Consider the following 22946-nt stretch of genomic DNA (forward strand, 5'->3'; position numbering starts at 1 on the left):
ATTTGATAATTTGCCAATTTGTATTTATTTTGCAGGTCAAGCAACAGACCACGATGTGTACGAAGTGAAAACAACAGCATAAATAAGGACTTAACCGCAACAAACTATCCATGCCAAGAGAGAAGAAGAGACATACATAAAACGAGAAAGAGAGAGAGAGAGAGAGAGAGAGAGAGAGAGAGAGAGAGAGAGATATTAACTAGCTATACAAAATGTGGTTACTTAGCCTTGGCCTGCATTTGGCCAGTGGCAGCCCAACGGAGTCTCAATTGAATTTGGAGCTGAGCAATGGCACAAATGGGTATTACCCCAATGATACCCTGTATAGCACACAGTCGGGAGAGTATTTATCTGCCACAGGCAGTTCGATGCATACCACAGATCTGCCCACGTATCAACATTGCATTGCAACACGAAATTCTTTTGCAGATCTTATCACTTTGGTGCTCTATAGCCTCGTTTGTATTGTGGGACTGTTTGGTAATACCCTTGTCATCTATGTGGTTTTAAGATTCTCCAAGATGCAGACGGTGACCAACATCTATATACTCAATTTGGCCATAGCCGATGAATGTTTCCTAATAGGAATCCCATTCCTCCTGTATACGATGCGCATTTGTAGCTGGCGATTCGGGGAGCTTATGTGCAAGGCTTATATGGTAAGCACCTCGATAACGTCGTTTACCTCGTCCATCTTTCTGCTGATCATGTCTGCAGATCGATATATAGCTGTCTGTCATCCGATATCGTCGCCACGTTATCGCACTCTGCATATCGCTAAATTGGTATCCGCTTTGGCATGGAGCACTTCGGCGGTGCTGATGCTTCCGGTTATGCTTTATGCCAGCACCGTGGAGCAGGAGGATGGCATCAACTATTCATGCAACATTATGTGGCCAGATGCGTATAAGAAGCACTCGGGCACCACTTTCATTCTATACACATTCTTTCTGGGCTTTGCGACGCCACTGTGTTTCATCCTCAGCTTCTACTATCTGGTCATCAGGAAGCTACGATCGGTGGGTCCCAAGCATGTGGCCAAGTCGAAGGAGAAACGAAGAGCGCATCGTAAGGTTACACGTCTAGTTTTGACCGTGATCACCGTCTACATTTGCTGTTGGCTACCGCACTGGATGTCTCAGTTGGCTCTGATCAATTCAAATCCGGCACAGCGTGATCTCTCCCGTCTCGAGATACTCATATTTCTGTTACTCGGTGCTCTGGTCTATTCCAATTCTGCGGTCAATCCGATACTCTATGCCTTTCTCAGTGAGAATTTCCGCAAGAGCTTCTTCAAAGCGTTTACCTGCATGAATCAGCAGGATATCAATGCCCAGCTGCAGAACGAGCCGAGTGTCTTTACCAAACAGGGCAGTCGTCGACGTGGTGGCTCCAAACGTCTTCTGGCCGCAAATCTACAGCAGCAACAACAACAGCCGCCTCTCTTGGCTCTCCACGTGGGCAACAACAACTCATCGACAACGACTTCATCGACAACAACGGCTGAGAAAACTGGATCAACGAATGCTCCCAAGTCCAGCAGCTCCAATGGCAAGTTAACAGTGCCAGGAGCGGAGAATCTCATCATCTGTCTGAGTGATCAGCAGGAGACTTTCTGCACGACAGCGCGACGTGGTTCAAATCTAGTTCAGCAAACGGATCTGTAAAATTAAAATACATATTTTAATAAATATTATATATATATATGTATCGATGTAAGCTTTGATTATAAGATAGATTTGCGATTAAGTTCTCTGGCATTTAAATATGGGGTAATATTTTCTATAGGTGTATGTTTGTGTGTGTGAATTAAAAACTAGTCAATTTCTTCTAAGCAGTATTACTACTCGTATATTATCTTATAAACAGCCATATTGTGTTTTTTTTACCGTTTTTATACCCAACACCCGGGAAGATGGCGGCGTTTTTGTCCCTTCGAAGTCCTGACCAACCTTACGTGACGTGTCCGTTCTTATTCTGCCGGCTATATTCCCATATATCCACAACTATTTCTAAACTTAAGATACATATTTTGCAAATGTATATTTATTAAGATTTCTGTGCAATTAATAAAATCAAATTCAATTTTTAAATTGGCATCTGTTCAGTAATATTATAAGAAGTTGCTCAAACGAAGAGAAAGCATTACGAAGAGGTGTTTTCTCAAGCTAAGTAATATAATTATGTTAGAATTAAGACAATTCATATATATACATAAATGTTCTTCTTATTGGATCAATAAATATACAATTTAAATAAATCTAAGATTTGTTGATATACTGGAATACATAAATTCAAAATTAAGCTTGATCTACGTCCGAATGTTTCAAAATTGGAGTGTTTAACAGGGATTGGCGTACATTGGTATTGGTTTCTTTGAAAATGTATATGGAGAATAAAAAGCTGAACTGTCCTCTATGGAAATGTTGAAAACAGAAGACACTTTTCAAGAAGAAATGAAGAAATGCCCTTGCTGCCTGTGTGGGCAGTGAAATGCATTAACGTAATCCAATCAGGCGCAATAATGAAATGCTGAGGACCAGACACATTCCCAGCGGGGAACAGGACACAGGACAGCATGCAGAAAGTTCTGGCGCCGAATACGCAGCCAAAATGCAACAGACAGCGGGACATGCATTGTGGGGCAATTGTAGCACATTTCCTTTCCCCTGCAGTAGCCCTTATACAAAGAGAATGAGAACCTACATGCATATATACATATAGAGACATGTCCTGGTCACGTTTTATATTTCAGGGCATTTACAGATTTTGCGCCGGTTCGCATTGCAGCTCCCTGGTAAAACAGCATATGATGTTGGAGGATTTTTAACAACACACGTTTCAGATTGCGACGCATAACAATATTGTTTGCTTTAATTGTGTAGCATTGAACTGGCTTATTGCTGTTGATGTGGTTAATAGCAATTTGGCACTTTCATGTTAATTTTCTGAAGTTCTCGTACTCTGTTCGAGGGACATGTTCAAGTGCATGCAGGGGACATGAAAAAAGAAATGCCGAGCAATTCATAAAATCAATTTATCGGTCTTGAAAACCACAAATTGAACTCACCTTGCGGTTAACCTACAGGTAAAGCAATGAAACATTCTTCAAACCGCAATGTCAATCACAGGTGTATTTTAATTAAATCCAATTACACCAAAAATATATAAAAGTAAACGACTGCTTGAAATTTCACTAAGGAATACCCGAACTTAATTAATAAACTGACTTTAATTAAATCAGCGGTGGGCACGCCTTTGCTCTTGCTGCTCGCAGTGCTCAACCAGTTAAGTTTTGGAAAGTGGCACCACTTGACACATTTTTAATAATTTTTAAATAGAATACTATTTAAAAATTTTTTACTTTATTATTTAATTAATGCTAATTATAAAATCAAGCTTATCGTGACGTAATTTCAAAATTTTAATTTTTGATTTGATAAAACTATTAAAAACAATGTAATGCAATAATTGAAATAGGCAAATATTGAAACATTGTGTAATATACCCCAGGTGTAAATCCACAGAGACAAATTATAGTTAATTTATTTTCAGATTCTCCGCATTTTCCTTCATTGAAATAGTTGTCATGCCGGCAATTCGGCATAAATCAAAGACAAGGTATTGCAGTGCATAAATCTTTTTATTTGCTTTTTTTTTTGAAAATCCCACTAAACCCGTTAATCCAGAGCTCAGAAACCAGAAATGCTCACGGGGTTAAAGCCATAGTACCATCGCATTCAAAAGTCAAAAAGTAATGATAAAGCTGAAGTGCATAAAAAAGAGAGAGAAAACAGCAAATAGAGAGAAGAGACTCAAAAAGTTAACTAGCGGGTGAAAAAAGAAAACAAACCAAGCAACAGGAATGAATTCATACAAATTTGCACTCCAAAAACTTGCACAGTTACCCCCTTGTCAGCCCTTCTTTCCCCAGATGAGGGGTGAACATGTCCGCAATACACAGCAGCTCAACGTGGGGCTTTGTCGATTTAGCGACTTGGTCTTTAACGAAAGATTTTTCTTTACATATATTTAAAGTAACACTCATTTTGGCTCGTACAGTCAGGTAGTCAGAAGAGAGTGGGAGGGAAATCCGTAGGGGGGAGACGGGGGTTATACTGCAGTCTTTATGCTCGCTTGCTGGAACACATAAATCAACAGCAGCATTGGCAAAAGGCTGAGAGCCAAGTTCCTAAAGTTGATTTAATGCCAGTGCGCAGAGTTTAAGCAAAAAAAAAATAGTAGCATACTTATGTATAATATAAGTACAGTACTGTGTTAGCAATATATTGGCAGCTTGACTTGAAAAGCGCCATTTTAAAACCATATGCCTGACTTGTAAGCTTTCGATATAAATCAATGGTAATGTTTATATTCTTTCCCACCTTTCTACTTTAGTTGAATGAGATGTGCGACGAATGAAATAGACATATGAACTCTACGTGCTGATTGACGGAGTGTATCGAGTAGGATTTTGAAAATTTACAATTCTAATTGGGGAAAATATTTCAAAAAGCTTTTTACAGAAATTTTCTTAATCAACTTCAAACTCATTTAAATTACCTCTCTTTGTTGTAATTAATTTTTAAATGAATTGTTAAGCAACTGTACAAATTTCTTTAAATAACAAACAATGTCAATGGTTGGAAAGGTACTGTGAAATGAATTTGACTTCTGGGATGAAAAATAAAATCAGTAGTCATTTTATAAATATTTGATGCGACTTTAATATTTTAAATATTTTGCCGTTAATTTTAGATAGTGCAAAAGTTTGACCAATTAAAATCCAGTAATTCACATTCAATTATTGCTCGCAGCTCAAAGTTAAGTTTTTCAATTCCCAGTTGCGTATCCATCAATCCGGCTATTTATGATAACTTTGTAATGTTTAACAGTGTTCGCTATCTGTTTCTGTACAAACACACACACACACACACATTCGCGAATTGAGTGCTGCTACCCAAAGAACAACAACAAGTCAAAGTGAAAAACAGTTTTATGTCATGACGAGAGTGAGATACAACCGAAACTATTTCGACAGCATTTCCACCTGCCTCTAGTTTTCCCTTTGCTCAGAGTCAACGCATTTTTATGAAAATCGTGAGTCTGTTGCTTTTTTTTTGCTTCAATTTCCATGCCAAAAGCGTAAAAATATTTGCGTAGCGAGAAACTCAAAGGAAAAGTGCATGGAATAACAATAAGAGAATTTGTGGATGGCAAAAGAAAAAGGAGTTTTCAAAGGAACTTCTAATGGAATTAGAACTTGAGCCACAACTTTTGGCTGGCCGTACAAAACTCTTGGCCATCAATTGCCGGAAATGTTTTGTCCAAGTTATGAAACCGTGTCCATACAACCAGCTCACCAACTAAATGCCAATTTAATTTGGCAGCTTCGACTTCGACTGAAAGGACGAGTCTATGACTGAGACTGTGGCTATGGTTGCAGGCCATAACCGGGAATCTGTGTGATTTGCTCCTGCGGTTGCAATTTTCTATGCAATTACAGCCACACGAAGGCTAACGAAACTTGTGTAATTGATATATGTGGTTACAGCAAGTTGCAGTTGCAACTTTCTAATGGAGCTGCCAGCATCATCAACTGTGAGTTGCACCCAAAAGTTGGACAGCGGCGCAAAGTCTGTGGTTTCGGCAAGTGTGTGTATCTGAGATTGTATTCAGACAAATTTTTGACTACAGGCTAATTAGTTTTGTTTTCCTTTCACTTATAATTGTTGTATACTAAGATTTCATTTTTTTCTATCATTTTTTCTAAACTTTATAAAATTATTGTTAATTTCATTTTGTCTGATTCTTCACAGTTATACGCTTGGTGCTTTAATGCATTATTCGCTTTGACATTTTCAAAACATTTAAGCGCAATTTCAATTATACGCTTTACGGTCTGCGCGATCCCCAATTCCCGAACCGAAGAGACTGAGCTTCCGGTTCGTTAGGAAAGTTCCCGCACAAATTAACACGCAGCAAGTGCAACTTTTCCCGTTATGGCTGCCACCAACGCTCAAAGACAAAGGTTTCTCTCTGCGCATAAAAACCAAACATCATTGCAATTTTAATGAACGCATCGAGTGGGAAGTAGATTCCCCCACTTTTTCAAAAACAACTTGCAGAAATATATGCAAAAATTGCTTACTAAACATCGAGAGATATATTCATTAACAATGACCAAACAAAAATGCAAACTCATTTGAGGTGGAAGGAATGAAGCTACGAAAGGGGGAAATTCACTTAAATAAACATTTCATTGCATACGTGAGGGCGCTAAAAGCTGCAGTTTTGTGGGATTTGGAATGAGGCCAAAAAAAAACTGTGAGGGCGTTGCCTTGGCTTGCCAATTGAAATTGCTTTTGAGTAGGCTGAGTTCATTGGCTTGCAGCTGCCACTATTAAGCGAGCTTTAAAATACCCTATAAAATGTGAAAATTGTTAAGAAGGTTATTAGGAGAGAGAGTATAGTAAGTTGGCATACAATAGCTCAATTTATCAAGGCTTATGTATAGCCTGTACACTGAGAAACTAATGAAATAAGACATAATGATAAGCTGAATTTATTTTTACACTTCCCGTAATATTTAAAAAAAAATTTTATTTAATGCATCTGAAAGACTGAATCAAATAGCTAGCGAAATCGTCTTAATAATACACCGTATTTTTGTACTCTATAAAATGAGGAAGTTTAAGAAAAAGTTATTAGAGCTGGCTTAAATTACCAGAATATATTGGCTTGCAATCATACCAAATGATTAATTGAAATACAAATAGGGTCAAGTGAGATTAAGATTTAAAAGCCTTTCATAAAGTTGAACAAAGTTTAGTTAAAGCATCTATATTTTAGCTCTCAGCCAATCTATCTACAGGGTAGCTCCCAGTCAAGTTCCCTCAACTCAAGCATTTTCTTCTTCCATTTTATTCATGACTGCCAGCCACTTCAGAACCCGTAAAAACATAAAAATGTTTATAATCAACATTATTTTTTTAATTTTCCCCCCGCCTTCCAAAAGCTTTTTGGCTTCAAATGTTAATTGGACGCTGAAATGTTAAATTACTCAAAAACCCGGGGTAAAAAGCTATTAAAAAAATATATATCAGATTTCACGTAAAAAACCGTCGACAGCTGACTGGGTCACGCCTAGCCAAAGGCAGTCCCCTACCGAACATCATCTGTGTGTTGGCTGGAAGCCAGCTCTGAGATAGACTTCCGGCAGTGACTGACTTACATATTCACAACATTTATACTCTTTTTAAATGGGAACGAAACATAATATCTTACTTCTTTTTTTAAACAATCCTGCAGAACTAAATGTCCCTTTGCTTGATTGTCCCTAACGTTGTCGATGATGTTGTTGTCATTTCTTGACGTTTTGTTGTTAGTTTTGTGATTATTCAGTTAGGTTCCCGGGTTCGAATCCCGCTCTGAACAGTCTTAATAAAAATAATTTAAATAAATATACGCCCGTTGTCAAAGTAGTTTTAAATTCATGTAGTTTTAAATTCTAAAATTAAAAGTTTAAAAAAAAAACAATATAAAAGAAAAAGCAAAAAGTTTTAAATATATTTTTTTTTTTTGCTTTAATTGCTTTCTCTGCAGAGTTCCACGAGGAGTCTCTTTTGTTTTATGTGCGGAAAACCTTAAGGAATACCTAGGGAGGTTTCCTCTGTCCCCGTTCCTAGGAACTCACAATGTTAAAGTCCACAACGTTTTTCATACAATGTCCACAAGGTTTCCCTATCGATTAGGGACAAATCCACATGGAATACACATTTTTTCCTCGAGGTCTGGAACTGCTGTGAAGAAACTACTGTCCATGCTATATGTACATATGCATTTTAAATGTATAGGGTAAAGAAAACCTAAGGAAAGCAGGCTACCCCTATCGAGGATATTTTGCAATAAAGTTTCTTTGCAAGAATGTAGAGTTTTAGTTGCAGAGCATTTTGCAGTCGTACAAATTTCCTCGCCACCATTTTTGCTTGCCGTATTATGCATAAATTATAACGCGCAAAATTTATAAAAAAAAAAAAAAAAGTACACGCCAGTCATATTTTGCTCCCCCTTTGACAGACATTTGAATTTTGCGGAGCTCTTTCATTTTCATATACAAAAAGCATAATTGTATTAGGCCATTAGCGAGTCTTGGTTTTAATCGGCTTTTGCTGATTTTTTAAATTATTATTTATTATTGCACGAAGTGTTTTTACACAAAGGAGTTTGGATTACCCGCCTTTCCGAACTCTCGACAACTATTATCTCTTTTATCAAATTAATTACAGCTAAGTAGAAAAGCATCAGACATTTTTAATTTTGTAACTCATTTCACAGCTCTCATCTCATATATCCAATTAATTGCGATTACTGTATGCATAAAATAGAAGCTGCAATTCTAATTAAAGCTGATTTAAAAGCCAATTAATTGTTCACTTGGTATTTAATCGCTTTCTCGGACACACCCTACAAATTGGCCCGAAATCCCGAGAGGTACCTCTCTTTTAAATAAAATCAGGTCACGTTAAGACATAAGTAATTCGACGAATACCAATTTAAAAAAATGTAACCACTGCCGTTAATGTCAATGCAGCATTTTGTAGCAAAAATGTGTGACGGGAAATAATTTCCAACATAATATTTTAGAGCCGAAATAAGAACTAATAATGCACTGAATCGTTGTGTGATTTTATTTGCTTGAATAAGTGCTCAACTCAGTTAAGGACAACTAATGAGAAAGCATTAAGCAAAACAGCAAGGGTGCACTGAAAAAAACGATAACACCTCAAAATATCATAATTTGGTATCACTTTTATTCGACAGCTGCTGCAGTTAAATCAATCCATGTCTCTCTAGTGATACTTTCACCAATAAATACAAAAAAATGGTTTGAGCCTGATTTTAACAAAACATTTTTATATTCTCAATTACTCTTAAATTTTCCACTATTATTCAAGCCAGTCTTATACTATTTAATAGTTATTTTAATTGTTTGTTTTGTAATTTTAACACTAAAAAATTTACCCATGTGCTAGGGACAAAAATTTCAGCCATAATGGTTATAATGTACCCTGTATCCTATTTAAGATAATTAATTAATTATAATAAAATAAGGCAATTGGTTACTTTATTTAAATTCGCAAACCATTAAAGTGAGTATGTGAAATATCTTTTTTAATTTTAAACTCTTCGTTTTCTTTAGTTATTTGTAATGTCAACTGAACAAAGATTTAAAAATTCAAAAAGTCAGAGTGTTTTTCTTGTTATAAAGAAAACTTTAATTTTGTATTTATTAAGAATTCAATAATTTAACTCTATAAACTAATATCCTTTTCAATTCAGCTCTTCTTTTATTAGAATATTTATAATTAAATACTGTTTTTAATTTTAGTTTCGTTTTAGGAATATAAAATAGTTTTTACTTGTTTGAGCTCTTATTTTTCTTAAGTTTAGTTTTATTTTTGGTTTCTTTCTTTGATGCATGTGAGGCCATGTGACTCAGAAGGTTGTGCTTTCGAGTAAAATCCGTTGGACAATGTGGACACTTAAATTCGCGTTCTCCGGTATGAACTCGTAGGTGAGTTTTTAAGCTGCATGTCTGTGTAAATGCTTTCTGGCACTGTGGACATTTGTATGGTCGTTCGCCGGTATGGACTCGCAAGTGTATCGTTAAGTGTGGCTTCCTTATAAATACTTTGCCACAAAAGATACAGGAGTGACCCTTCTTTTTCTTGACAGTTTTTCCGGCTGCTGTGGCAACTGTATCATTAGTATTTTCGCTGTATAATTCATCTTGTGGCTCTTTCTTAAGAACCACATCGCTGTCAAGTTCCCAATCCTCTGTTGCAAGACTTTCAATAAAGTCGTCGAGTTCTTGCTCTTTCGACTTAATATTCAGCTCGTAATTTCTCTTGAATCGATAGGCTGCTCGCAGATCCGAAATACAGCATTCACATAAGTTCTTGGGGTGTATTTCATTGTCATATACTTTGTAGTTGAAGCACTCGCTTATCATATCCACCAGACAAGGTTCCTTCGCAGACAGCTGCCTCCCATTAACTATATTCACCACGGTCACGCAGCTGCTCAAACAAATGCAACAAACTGGTTTTGTGTGCGTCATTGTGATTTTCGAACTTAAGACTGTGGCAAGGGTAAGTCGCTATCACCAATTTATTATAATTCGCGATCTTCGGTTATTCTACCTACTTATTGTTATTGTTCTCAGGGTAAAATAAGATGCCGGCAACTCCATGCGTGTGTGTGTTTATTTTTTAGGCGTGTATTCTCTTTACGTGTCTTTTAAGATTCGCCTTCCACCTATAAAATTGGTCACAATAATCGCACTTGAAAATACGTTTTATTGGCACCGTTTTACAAGCACCGAAGTGAAAATTCATGTGACGGCTCAAATCTGACTTCCTCTTGTAGACCTTATCGCAAGTTTTGCAAATATAAACGTTCTCTTGTTTTGTTGTCAGCGTCTTTGAAGTTATTTTGTTTGTTCGCTTAGGTGCATCTTCCTCAACAGATGGACTCTCGCTTACTGACAGATCTCTTGGTTCATATTCTTTGTCACTATTCGAATTTATGCTCTCGTCGGAACTCTCTTTCAAATCCGGGGATGCCTTGCACTGACTCTCTTCGTTTTGACTCTCTTCACTCAGGTACTCCTCGCTCGCGCGTTCGCTCTCTTTCTTTTTCGGTCTTTTGATTGTGGTTGTTGTTTTCGGATTACACGTGCTCACATCTTCAGTATTGTTTTCATTATCAGAGAGAACTATGTAGATGTCTTCTTTTTTGCTCTCTTTTAAATCCAGTTTTTTATTGAATTGCCTAAGAGTCAGCTCGTAGTTGCGCTTAAATCTAAATGCGGCCTGCACATCCGACAAGCAAATTTTGCATATTTGTTTCGGGAAATTATCATGGCGCGTTACTTTCACTTCTACGCACTCATTTATCATGAACTCCAGAGTAGGAAATGTTTCTCTCATTTTTGTGAATATATCTATCAAGACTCCCGAGCTGGTCATGCAAACGCGACAAATCGGCTGCATGTCTATTGGTTGAACTTTACGTTATTTGCTTAACTTTGAGTATCAAACACCAATCTATTGTTATTCTCTTAGTTTTCCTTTCCTTCTATCAATTAGTAGGGATGTCGAATTATCATATATATAGCAATATTTCGATAGATATTTTTGTGATAATTTATTTTTTTCTGGCGATAAAATCAATATCGATATAATAATGTGATAATATTGTGCGAAATTTTTAGCCGTTGCTTAAAATATGAAAAGTTAGTGGATTAAGGTATATTTTTATCATCAGATATTTATATCATCAACATTATCGATATTTTGTAGTCAAAAATATCAAACTTTTATATTTTTTTCATATCGAAAAATGTGTGATATTGATATTCTTAAAAATACAGGTAGTGATGACACGACAAATCATATGATACCTATTAATCGATTATTATGTCTCAGTTCACGATTTAATTGCCTCGTTAAATAGTGATGAAATGCAAACAATTTCCAATATATGCCAGTAAAGTGTGGAAATATTAATCCAAAAGTATTGAGAGTCTACCTTAACCTATGTTTGTCGTATACGTCTTCGTTATTGTTTTCCAATATGCACTTCGGGACCAGCAGAACGTCTTTTTTAAAGGGTGATACTGCCACTGAAAAGAGTTACTTGTTTGCCACTATGCGACAGTTTAAACTACCCTATTAAATAAATAAATATGTATCATTTATGTGCTCTTTTATTTATTTGTTAATTGCAACAATTATTTGAATAGATCCCTATAAAAATTGTTCAATGTTCGTTCCTAATAAAGCCATATAACCAAAAGACAAAGGTGTGAGAAAAAGATAAGGGGAAGTTAAGAAGAGACATTGCTAATCCTACAAAATTCAAATAAAAATCCATTTCTCGATTTCTTTTATTTTTTGTTTCTTCATTATAGGAGACCTTAAAATTGTAAATGAATTTTACGACTGATCGATTCTCAAGTTTAATGCGCATAAAGAAGCAAAAAGAAAAATGATTACGTCAATGAAAATTAAGAACTCGTAAAGATGCCAGCATTCAAGACTGACAAGGCTAAAGTATATTTTTTGCTGGTAAAAGAAATGCATTTTCATGGGAAATCGTAAGCTCTCAGAAGGCGCAAAGGTGTGCTCAAATGTTAAGCAATTGAAAAGCAGCTTAAGATAAAGTAATCAAAGCATTTCTTACATCTTCAACAGCAGCTAAATGAGAATTAAGAGAAATTGCAAATAAAAAAAAAATACCTGAAACTGCTAAGCAATGTGAAAATTTCAAGAGGCAGCAAAAATACAAAAGTAAATAAATACATTTTAAAAATGCAATTAAGATATAAAATAGAGCACTAAATTGTGTTGGATTATATTTTGAACCAAAAAATGCAGAGATACAAATTCAAAACAACATAAATAACAATGCCATAATTTATTTGCAACAATGTAGATATTTTAAGAAACTGCAGCTCATCCAGAAGATACCCAGCACTTGTGTATATCGATGCTTGTATTGCAATTTATATAAAAGCTCCACATAGGAGGGCAGAAAATTATTTTACAGGGTATACCAAGCAGAATAACAATATTGTGTAAGCAAATATTCATGTGGCAGCCTCTTAGATTAAGGTGAAGAAAACTTAATACGGTCAACAAGAAACAGGCAATAGATCTGCCAATCGAACATGAAAAAAATGCATTTTAATTAAATGAAGTCAATTAAGTTGCCACACTTGTACACAATACACACATGCCATAAATTCTGCACTGACCTCCAAATGCTGCATGAATAATGAGCTGGTTGCATGGAAGAGCGGAAGAAACATTCTATGTACAACACAGTGGCAAATATATAAGCGAAGAGAAAAATGAGGAAAAACTCTGAAAGAAAACTTCAAACTCTCACAAAGTTTTTCAAAATTATGAATAATATTTGTGTTTCCCTTTGAAATCTACTTAATGTGGCATAATCACATTGCTTTTTAACTTTACTTAAAAGGAAAATGTTTCTTTGAAATTGCATTTAACAGACTGTGCGAAATTTGTAACATATTCATGAGAGTCTTTCTGTGAATATTTACAAACTCTGTCAACCTAATGATATCATCACAGCAGCTGTCAAACGAGCTGAGATGAGTAAGTCAATCTTTGACTGCGACATCAATTTCTAAAGCATTTTAATTGCTGCCAACAGCTTAGGCTAACTTAAAAATACCCTATTCAAGAGATATCAGACATACAATATCACAGGGTATATGTTAAGCTAGCAGTTGTAGTTGCACTTGGCCTTTGACGCAGTTGCATAGAGAAAAGGGCGCAAATATGTTGACCTTGCACTTATTCAGCTAGAAAGTGAAAGCTAAATTTGCATAATTTGCATGCAACACAAAGCGAGAGAGAAAGCGAGAAAGGAAGGCAAAGAGGAAAAGATGGAGATTGGGTGGAAAGTATAGAATTTAGTTGTTAGCTTGCTGACAAATTGCGACCCTGGCGAATGTCAACACCTCCACATCTTGCACCACTCGTTGAATGCTGTTCACAACACTTACCTCAGTCTGTGGCACGTCTGTAGATTGCTTGAATTACGCATGCAAACGACTGGGACGACGACGACAACGACGACGACGACAACGTTGACGACTTTTGCCATTGAGACAGCCAAAGTTTTCATTTTATGGCAATTTCACAGCCAGACGCCTCGGGAATGGTTACCGCTGTTCCTCATTTTCTACTGCTTCCTCCGCATCTTGTTAACTTTAATTTTAGCCGTAGTTGTAGTTTGAGTTGCATGAATATCAAATTTAACAAAAACTGCAACAGCAGCCAGCCGGTTATAAGTTTTCCATCCATTTTTCACATAGGCTGAGTAGAAAAGTGAAAAAGTTGTTACAGCATTAAATTAAACTGGTAGATAAACTATGTAAGCAAGTTAAATAAAGATGTTATAATTCAGTTTTTCTTTAAGCAAATTAAAGTTGCATCTGTTTCGCTTTGGAAGGTTATTCCGTTTTCGCTGCAACTGACCAGAAGTCACCAAGCTGTCCCAATTGAGACAAAATCTGATACCAAGAAAACGATACCTAGGCGGAGAAATTGTAGAAAATCCGAACTAAAGCACAAAATGTCAACACATTGAGGCGATGATATAAAAAATATAGTAAAAGCAGAAAGAAAACCAATGAAAAGATAGCATTTTTCTGTCTTTCAACTGCAACTTGAATGAGAAACGATTGCACACCTGGTAGCATGCCAACAGACAGAGGCGAACTCTTAAGCACAAATAGCAGATATAGTGATAAAAAGTGATTGAAAAGAAAGTATGACAGGGATGAACCAAGCTGCATTATACATTTTTTAATGGAGCACTATCTCGTCGGTTGTCCGGTTGTGGTTTGTCTGCTCCTTCAATCCAGCAACCATGTTATGCTGCTGTGATTCATATTCGATTTGATTGCTCAACTGTTGGCAGTTGGCAGTTGGCATTGGGTTGCACAGCGAGCTAGTAAATAGCAAATAACGTTTTCACACTTAGCTCTGATTCGATTTTGAGCGAGTTGATGCCACAGGGCGGCATGATTGAGTTGCACAAGCTCAGTTGCACAGTTGAAAGGCAAACAATTCTTGGCACTCTACTTTTGTGGCAGTCAAAAGGCTTCAGGACATTTCAAAGTTTACTATTCTTTTAGACTGTCCAAAGGAATTTAAGTTTTGTCACGAAATGCTTGTCAGACTTTATAAATACACTGCATTTTTATTTTTATTCAGATTTAAATAAGACAAATCTATCATGTGGATTTCTTTGGAATAATTGAAAAAAAAAAAAGATTTGCTACGCAAACATTTTTAAATCAAACCATCAAAATCAGAGCACAATATCATAGGAACAATAAATTGTAAAGAGTTTTTGTAAGAAAAAAGTTAATGCAATTTGGTAATAATTTATAAGTCATTATGAACTAATAGCATTAGAAATTTATATATATTAAATTTATATATATTAAATTAAATTGAAAAAAATGTATCTCAGCAGAATAATAATAACAGATGCTGAAAAAGGGTATACAATCTTCTGGAAGTGAAAGTTAGTTATTCTTCACATATTTGTTTTTATATTTATTTAAAAGATTACTTTGCTGCAGTCAGTCCGTTGGTCAGTAAGTCAACTGTTAGAATTGTTGGCGACTGCTTTTCGCTTTGATGCATTTGGCAGCTGGCAGGCGCCTAAGGGCCACGCCCCCTCTGACAGTCACGACAATGCCTTAATTAACTTTGTGCCTAATACTCTTTTGCTTGCTGCCATTGTTAACTCGAACAGACGGTTGCCAAAAATGTTTGCATAAATAAAAGTGAAATGGGAAACTATATGGCTTAGATTTAACTAAAGTTAAATACACTTTTAAACAATTTATAAATATTTATAAATCATTTACATATCATCACATCGATTTTTTTTTTATTTATATTAATATGTAATATTGTACCTTCTATTTATTAAAAGTAACTCATGCTTGTTGACTAAACTGACACAACTCGATAATTATGACAGAGTTATGACTGAGTTTGTGTTATACCTATTCCTCACATATTATCCACCATATTATACATGGCTTTTGAGGTTGATGAAACAATTTTAGTAACTACTCATTTTCGGCTAAAAAAAAAAAAATAATGGGACCAAATATGATCAGAATGATATTCCGGATGAAAATCGGACTAATTTTGACAGAGTTCTGACTGATGATGATCAGAATGATATTCCGGGTGAAAATCGGACTAATTTTGACAGAGCTATAAATACCCTTCAGTAATGGGCACTAGTTCGAAACTGGTGAAATAAGTACTTACTAGGGAGCCACCTCTACTTACTTTGCTAACCCTAAGCAATGCGTTTCATCATTTCGTTTTTTGTATGAAATGTCCGCAAAAAGGGTCAATCGCCACCACATCGTTTACCACGAACTAGTGAAATGAGTACCCATGAAAGGGGTACTTACATGGGTACCCATGAAAAGGGTACTTACATGGGTACCCATGAAAAGGGTACTTACATGGGTACCCATGAAAAGGGTACTTACATGGGTACCCCTGAAAAGGGTACTTACATGGGTACCCATGAAAAGGGTACCCATGCTAGGGGTGGTGATATGGGAACCCATGAGAAGGGTACTTACATGGGTACCCAAGGGTGCTGAAATAGGTCCCCAAAAGTAAAAATTTAAATAATTTATAATTCAATTTTTTTATTATCTAAAATTCCATTTATTTTCTTCAATATCCAATAGCTAAAATAAATAAAACTACTAATTATTTTAATATATATATATTCTTGTTATTATTTATACGTTGTTGTTGTTTTCATGTTCAATTTTGTTTTTGTTGCAACTGGAGTTCTTAAAATAGCGTTTTTTTTGCAGCTGCAAGGCCTTTCGTAGATTGTCCTCAGCTGATCCAGTCCCTTCTACCAAATTGATTGCATCTGGGAAAAAAAATAAAAAGAAATTCCATTAGTCTTTAATGAATCGACAAATCAATTAAAAAATTAGTTTATGCTAAAAAATTAATTTGTACATGCCCAACTACTATTACAATGAATTTAATAAAACCTACCAAGCAAAACTCCATAAAAACTGCTTTCGTTTTTCAAGGCAGCTTTGCCTTGGACGCCATCAACATTATAGGCCAAGACAACAGTATTTGACAACACATTTTTTAGGTTTTTCATAATTCCACCATGCATAATGTGGATCTTAATTGCACCATTTCGATTTCACCGTCATTGTTGCCTTGTTGTTCCTTTTCAAGCGCATTTTCTTCTGCTGCGACACTATTTAACTTGTCTATATATTTTTTTTTCTGTTGCTGTTTAAGTCTTCTTATATGCCGTTCACTATACATATTGTGTTCTTAATTAGAGTGTTATTTTATTGTCGTACCTTTGTTGTTAATTTATATAAGTCACTTTTGTTTTATTTTTTTTAATTAAATTTACACTTTATTCGTATTTGCTGCACTCCAACACTTCTGCTGCACTCCAACAACTTCAATGCTCTCACAAATTGGTCAACCGGCAAACGCAACAGCGTTCGATCATTAAAGAGCAGAAAGCAAAACGAAAACAAACGGTACTAGCATCACAATTGTTTTGTAAATTCATAAACAAACAGCGACAGAAAGCATAATCGAAGTTATGTTTTTTTCGGTCATCTATGTCCTATTCGCAAATTAACAAAAACAAATGTGATGCTAATCCGTTACGTTTCGTTTTCGCTTTCGAGCGCACATATTTTTTACTCGGTGGTTCGGCGTTCGCTTACCATAGGGTCAGTAAAGTAAGTACCCATGCACTCGGTGGTTCGGCGTTCGCTTACCATAGGGTCAGTAAAGTAAGTACCCATGTGGGAAGTAGTGGGGTAGGTAGTTCAAGCATGGCCAATCGCCACCTCCATTACTGCAGGGTATTTATAAATCAATTATATCATCACATCGATTTGTTTTTTTATTTATATTAATATGTAACATTTCGCCTTTTATTTATTTAAAGTAACTAATTCTTGGTGACTAAACTGACACAACTCGATAGTAGAAAGTACGATAAAATAGCAGACTATGCATAATATGCAGAAAGAAAAGCATACAGAGAGTTTGAGCGAAAAAGGAAAGAAAGCAAGCGCAAATAAACATTGAGAGTTGCAGCTTTAAGTGCCCTCTAATTGCCTTTGTTAATTTTCAAGCATATTTTATTTGTGGAGCTGCCTTTAAAAGCGAGAAGAGAGAAAGAGATAAACGGAAAGAGAATGAGATGGCGAAAGAAAGCGACAGGTCAAAGCCAGCGACACAGAGTGGAGCGTAAAAAACCGGAAAGGGAAATTAAGTGACTCCAGTATGTCCTTCACAGTCCACTCTGCAAATTTTGCTGGTTTTTCTTCGCATCTGGCTTGCCATTAAAAATAATTCCCTGGAGAACGTGGCTCACCACGATTGTCACATCACTTGCCACAAGCTGGCCATTGTCCACTTTGTTTGCGTGCCACAACATCGACAACAAATGAAAAGGCTTTAGAAAGGATGTTTGCTGAAATGTCTGCCACATTTTTCAACCCATCTTTAACGGCACTTTAAAGCTAGTATAAAATAGATTTACAGCCTGAATCCTTTGGTCATACTCTGAGTTGACCTGTTTTATGACCTGAGCATGAAAACTTGAGGCCTGCCAAAATTCGAGGATTACAGGTCATAAAGCCAGATAGAGGGTGAAACCCAAACTGCAGCTGTTTGCTGCAGCAGCTGCACAGGATTTGTCCCTGAAGCTACCTGTGTGCAGGTTGCACCCAAAAGGGACCTGTATACCTGTAAGCTATGTCGCAGATATATAATCCCGTGTCCAGAGGGCATAACACATCAGTCAGCAAACCAATCTTGTCCTAGACACATCTGAACCTGACATTCCAATCGAATTCAAACATGCACGACGAAGAGCCAATTTCAAGCTTTGTGTTCAGCAGCGTGGGAACACAGCAAACGTTCCACCATCAGTGGTATGTGGAGGGTCAGTTGCATGAGTGCAGCACTTGCTACAGCAGCATCGATGCCGATGAGCCCCCCAGCCAACATTGGCTGCAGCGGGGCGAGGAGCAGCGACCGCAGTTGAGCAAACAACAACAGGCGGTGCTCAATATAATTGAGGCTCGTCAAATCGAAACCTTCTTCATTTGCGACGAGAGTGCCAAGGATAAGCTGGAGCACTTTATGGCGGAGACTTGTGCCAGAGCGGTGCCGGAGTTGCTTCGTTGGATGTTCCACAATGGCACCCAGCGAGTGGAGTTTAATCTGGCGTGCTATGTGAATGTGCTCAATCAGGTGCACATCTTCCAGAGCGGTACTTTGAGCGTGCAGCATCATTATGACATTGAGGAATGTGTCAGCGTCATTTACGAGATGATCACACAACGCATTGAGAACTATCTGGCCAGCAGTCACAATGTGGGACTCGACGAATGCAGCATCACCAGGATGCGCATTCAGCTCAAACGTATACGTGATGACAACGACTCGGAATGTGCCTCCTTAGCTCTGCCTCTACCTCTACAGTTGCGTCATGAGGCAGCTTCCGAAAGAAGCAAGACCAGTGAGTCTGAGTTGGCCAGTTTACGTGCAGCATATGTGAAGCATCAACGGGAATGCCATGGTTACTTTCCCTCCAACATGCGGGTTAATCTCTACGGTCTGCAGCAATGTCAGACCACCAAGGAGCTCTATGTGGTGCCCTATCACATAAGTGAGACACTGCAAGAACAGCCCAATAAGAACTTCCTCATACTGAACAATATCATGGGACAATTTCAGCGACTCCATGAACTACAGACTCCAATTGCATCCAGTAATAGTTGCAACCGATCCCAAACTCGTCCTTTGCAGTGTCGCCGTTGTCGTACTCAGTTCAAGTGCCGCAGTCGGTTGCACATTCATCAGCAGCTTCGTTGTGGCCAGGACTTTAGTGTGGACAGCATTCATCCGGACATTATTGAGATATACGAGCAGTGTCTACCCATTTCCCGCAGCATCTTCCAGTATGCCTGCTATGGCATCACCAAACCCAAGACTGTCATGAGGAAGGGACAATTTGTGCCCATCGAATGCGATTGGCGCAGCAAAAGCTCCGTTCAAGTGCAACACGGTCCCTGTGTGGTCATCAGCAACTCCCAGCTCAGCAGTCCCTGTAAATTAAGTTAAGATTTATCAATAAAAACCATTCATCTTAAGCAAAAGCATTACGAGTTTTTTATTTGCAAATTTAGGTATTGGAAACGGGAAAATTTGACCATCGTATGGCAAGTAGATCGTAAGATCGAGTAGTTACAATCTCCAATATATTTTTATTTTTACTGTTTATTCAGTTAAAATTTGTTGTGATCACAGTCAGAATTTAAAACTTTTTCGCCAAGAAGATTAATACTGAGAAAATACTGAGCTCAAAGTTAAACAGATTGCAAAGAAAGAGAACCAAAAGTTAATTATAACAAGTGATCAAATAAATAAACCTATTAAAATTATAAATTTTACATGAAAAAAAGGAAAAAGAAACTAATTCAAGAATTTGTTTACCTTTTTAAAGATCTATGTTACCATAAATAAATACCCTTTTCATTGAATTCTTAAAAAACAAACAAATTTTGCGTAAGTATAATCTAATATAATTGTGCTTTGTAATACAATTTTCAGCTTATAAATATATCAATGCGTCATTCGCATTTTACAGGGTATGTGACTAACGCTACCTTAAACTATTCGCTGAATGTGTTACCATACCAACAGCTCTTTGTGTTCACTTTTAATTGCACTTTTGATTTTTGTTGTTCACCAACGAATATCAAAAATTTCCCATTACATTTTCTTCATATTTATTTTTTGTCTTCCGTTAGGTGTTAATTACATGAGAGTTAAATGACAAATATGTTATTGAAAATTGTTAAATTGAGCAATTTTTATTTGATTGCAATTTTTCAAAGGAAATCGGGAAATTGTAAAATGACTTTTATATTCGCTTTGCCATTTTACTTAAGATTTAAGTTAAAGTTAAAAAAAATCAAAGGGAATTGGAATCACTGAGACGTGAGCGGAACCTTTGACAAGTGTCAATCAAAGCGAAATATCGAATAATATAAATCGATGCAATCAACTGCGCAATCCTGAGTTGCACAGTTCGTAAACTGACCAAAGAAATTGTTGAACTGAACTGGACTGAATTCCTTTGAGTTCGGACGGAATTGAGTTGTTCAACAATTGTTTACAGTATACTCCGATTTTATGATTTACAAGGCTACAGAGTATTGTGGCCAAAATCATTAAACGTAATGCGAGCCGATGACAATGACGGCTCGACGATAACCTAGACGAACATCAGAGTCTGCCCATTGTTTTAATAGCCATTGCGATAGACGACAAGGACATCAAGTGGTAAATATGAGAGCGCATCAATTCTGGCTTAAAATGAATAGCAACAGCACAAAGTTAATCGAACTTCATTTTGTTTTTTTACACTGTAATAAAGAGAGAAATCAATTCGTAGAAAACTTTACAATATTTCAACAAAATTTAAGTTGAGCAGTGGATTAATTTGATGTTAAAAAAATTAATCAGGTCTTTTCCGGTTTTCACTTTATATTTTATCGGATTTAAAAAATAGTAATTTTTATCGTTGCGTTTTTTAAAACTATATTTTTTGGACATAAATTCACTAAATCAAATTGAATTCAATAAGCAAAATATTTCCAGTTTGATATAAGAACAGGTTAAAGATTTTCACTTCCGACAAATCTTGCCGAAAGTGGAAACCGTAACAGGTCTGAATATGTATAAAAACAAAAAAAAAACTGTGTATTTTAATTTCATATTTTGGCAATTTGCAGATTGTAATTTGCAAAACGAAATCACATGTCAACCCACGTCAAGTCGACGTCCTCGAAGCTGTTTCAGTAAATCGTGTGGAATTTACGCGCCACCACTTTTACCCTGTACAAGTACAGCACATTCCTCCCTCGCCCACTGCTCCTCCAGCGCCTCCTACCCCTCAACATAATTCAGCGATACAATACATAATTCAAATGTGATGCTGGACACATTAGTTCCGCCGTTTTGAGCACTCGCCGGCATCTGTGATAAATGGAGGGCCAACAGGTTGTCCGTCCCCAGGGGCAGTTTAAGTAGATTTTGTGGTCTGGACGCGCTAACAATTTGTAAGCAGTTCATAAATGCGTGTGCCAAAAAAAAAAAATAATGACAAGCAAAGGCGCGAACTGTCGGCAAGGGTGTTTGACACAAATATACCCTGTAAGCAGGTCAAGGATAAACTAATTACATACACTTATGGTGCCTCTAGCACTTTTCTGACTTCAATATACTCAAAAATACAGAAGCAATCGAAATGTTCTTGAAATAGACTAGTAAGCATACAAAATAATCAATTGTACGAGTACTACAGAAATTCACAATAATTCAATTTCTCCATTACATTTTCAATGTTGTCTCTTTTTTCCTGAGCACATATATAGGGTATACATACATATATATAGTATTCAAAAAATAACAAGAGATATATTTAAGGCGCTTTCACTTGAAATGCTGCGACTGCCATCGATGATTGATAGCTATAGTCGAGCGCGTAGAATGACAAGAGTAGAACTTGGCACATGGGCCATAAAACGTTTTCAGCAATGCTCATCAAGTAGCCATACAATAAATAAAAGAACAGTCGATGAAGTTAGATATGGGGCAGCTGGACAGTATGTGGTACGGGGGAACCATAAAAATGCAACGCCCAGTCAAAGACCGAAGCTCATTCAAATTGTAGCCATGTACACATAAAGAGCAGACAAAAGACATAAAGTAAATGAAGCGCCGCACATAATGCCCCAAAAAAAATACAGAGAATGGGAGGAAGAAGGATGCGACAGGGTATTTTCATTTCTATTCCATTTCTATTTCTATTTCATTTGCCATTTTCTATTGTCGTAACTCAATGCTATTTAAAGTCAAGTCGAAATCAAAATCAATTGTTACATCCACACACGCAAAGTGAAGAAAAACAGTTTTTTCATCAATCGTAAAGACATCTCGACATTGGGAATCATACAATACTGTTGCTGCTTTAATAGAAAGATAATCATTTAAGTAAGCAGAGCAAAGAGCTCAGACAGCAAATTGTATGTAAATGCAACGATAGAAAATCATGTGAGATTGAGTAAGTGCCACATGTTGTGGCAGCCAACAAACTTGCCACATGCAATTGCTGCTTTTTTAGAAATAAACTTCACCTGCTGCTTACGATTGAAGTTGATGCAAATCTGCAAAATAATAAACACATTTACTCCATTGACATTCTTTTTCCTCTTTTCCAAC

The 22946-nt window shown here is 36.6% G+C and overlaps 4 protein-coding genes across 4 annotated transcripts in view; 2 read left to right on the forward strand and 2 right to left on the reverse strand.

The window, feature by feature from the left end:
• LOC117788801 (somatostatin receptor type 2) overlaps positions 1-2260 on the forward strand; it is a 15656-nt gene extending 13396 nt beyond the window's left edge. Inside the window, exon 2 of the mRNA XM_034627670.1 lies at positions 36-2260. Coding sequence (XP_034483561.1) covers positions 213-1667 — 1455 coding nt within the window. The 5' untranslated portion in view covers positions 36-212 and the 3' untranslated portion in view covers positions 1668-2260. The remainder of the gene's footprint in view (positions 1-35) is intronic.
• Positions 2261-9254: 6994 nt separating this feature from the next.
• LOC117787549 (putative zinc finger protein 56) lies at positions 9255-10254 on the reverse strand. The gene has a single exon (XM_034626097.1). The coding sequence runs from the start codon at positions 10121-10123 to the stop codon at positions 9419-9421; it is 705 nt and encodes a 234-aa protein (XP_034481988.1). The 5' UTR covers positions 10124-10254; the 3' UTR covers positions 9255-9418.
• Positions 10254-11146, reverse strand: LOC117787548 (uncharacterized zinc finger protein CG2678-like). Its single transcript, XM_034626096.1, has one exon. The coding sequence runs from the start codon at positions 11055-11057 to the stop codon at positions 10275-10277; it is 783 nt and encodes a 260-aa protein (XP_034481987.1). The 5' UTR covers positions 11058-11146; the 3' UTR covers positions 10254-10274.
• A 7250-nt stretch (positions 11147-18396) lies between these two features.
• On the forward strand, positions 18397-19816 carry LOC117788229 (protein terminus-like). The gene has a single exon (XM_034626927.1). It carries the CDS (start codon positions 18513-18515, stop codon positions 19779-19781), a length of 1269 nt encoding a protein of 422 aa, XP_034482818.1. The 5' UTR covers positions 18397-18512; the 3' UTR covers positions 19782-19816.
• Positions 19817-22946: the final 3130 nt, after the last annotated feature.

Source organism: Drosophila innubila (assembly GCF_004354385.1).
Source record: "Drosophila innubila isolate TH190305 chromosome 3L unlocalized genomic scaffold, UK_Dinn_1.0 0_D_3L, whole genome shotgun sequence".
NCBI classification, from domain to species: domain Eukaryota; kingdom Metazoa; phylum Arthropoda; class Insecta; order Diptera; family Drosophilidae; genus Drosophila; species Drosophila innubila.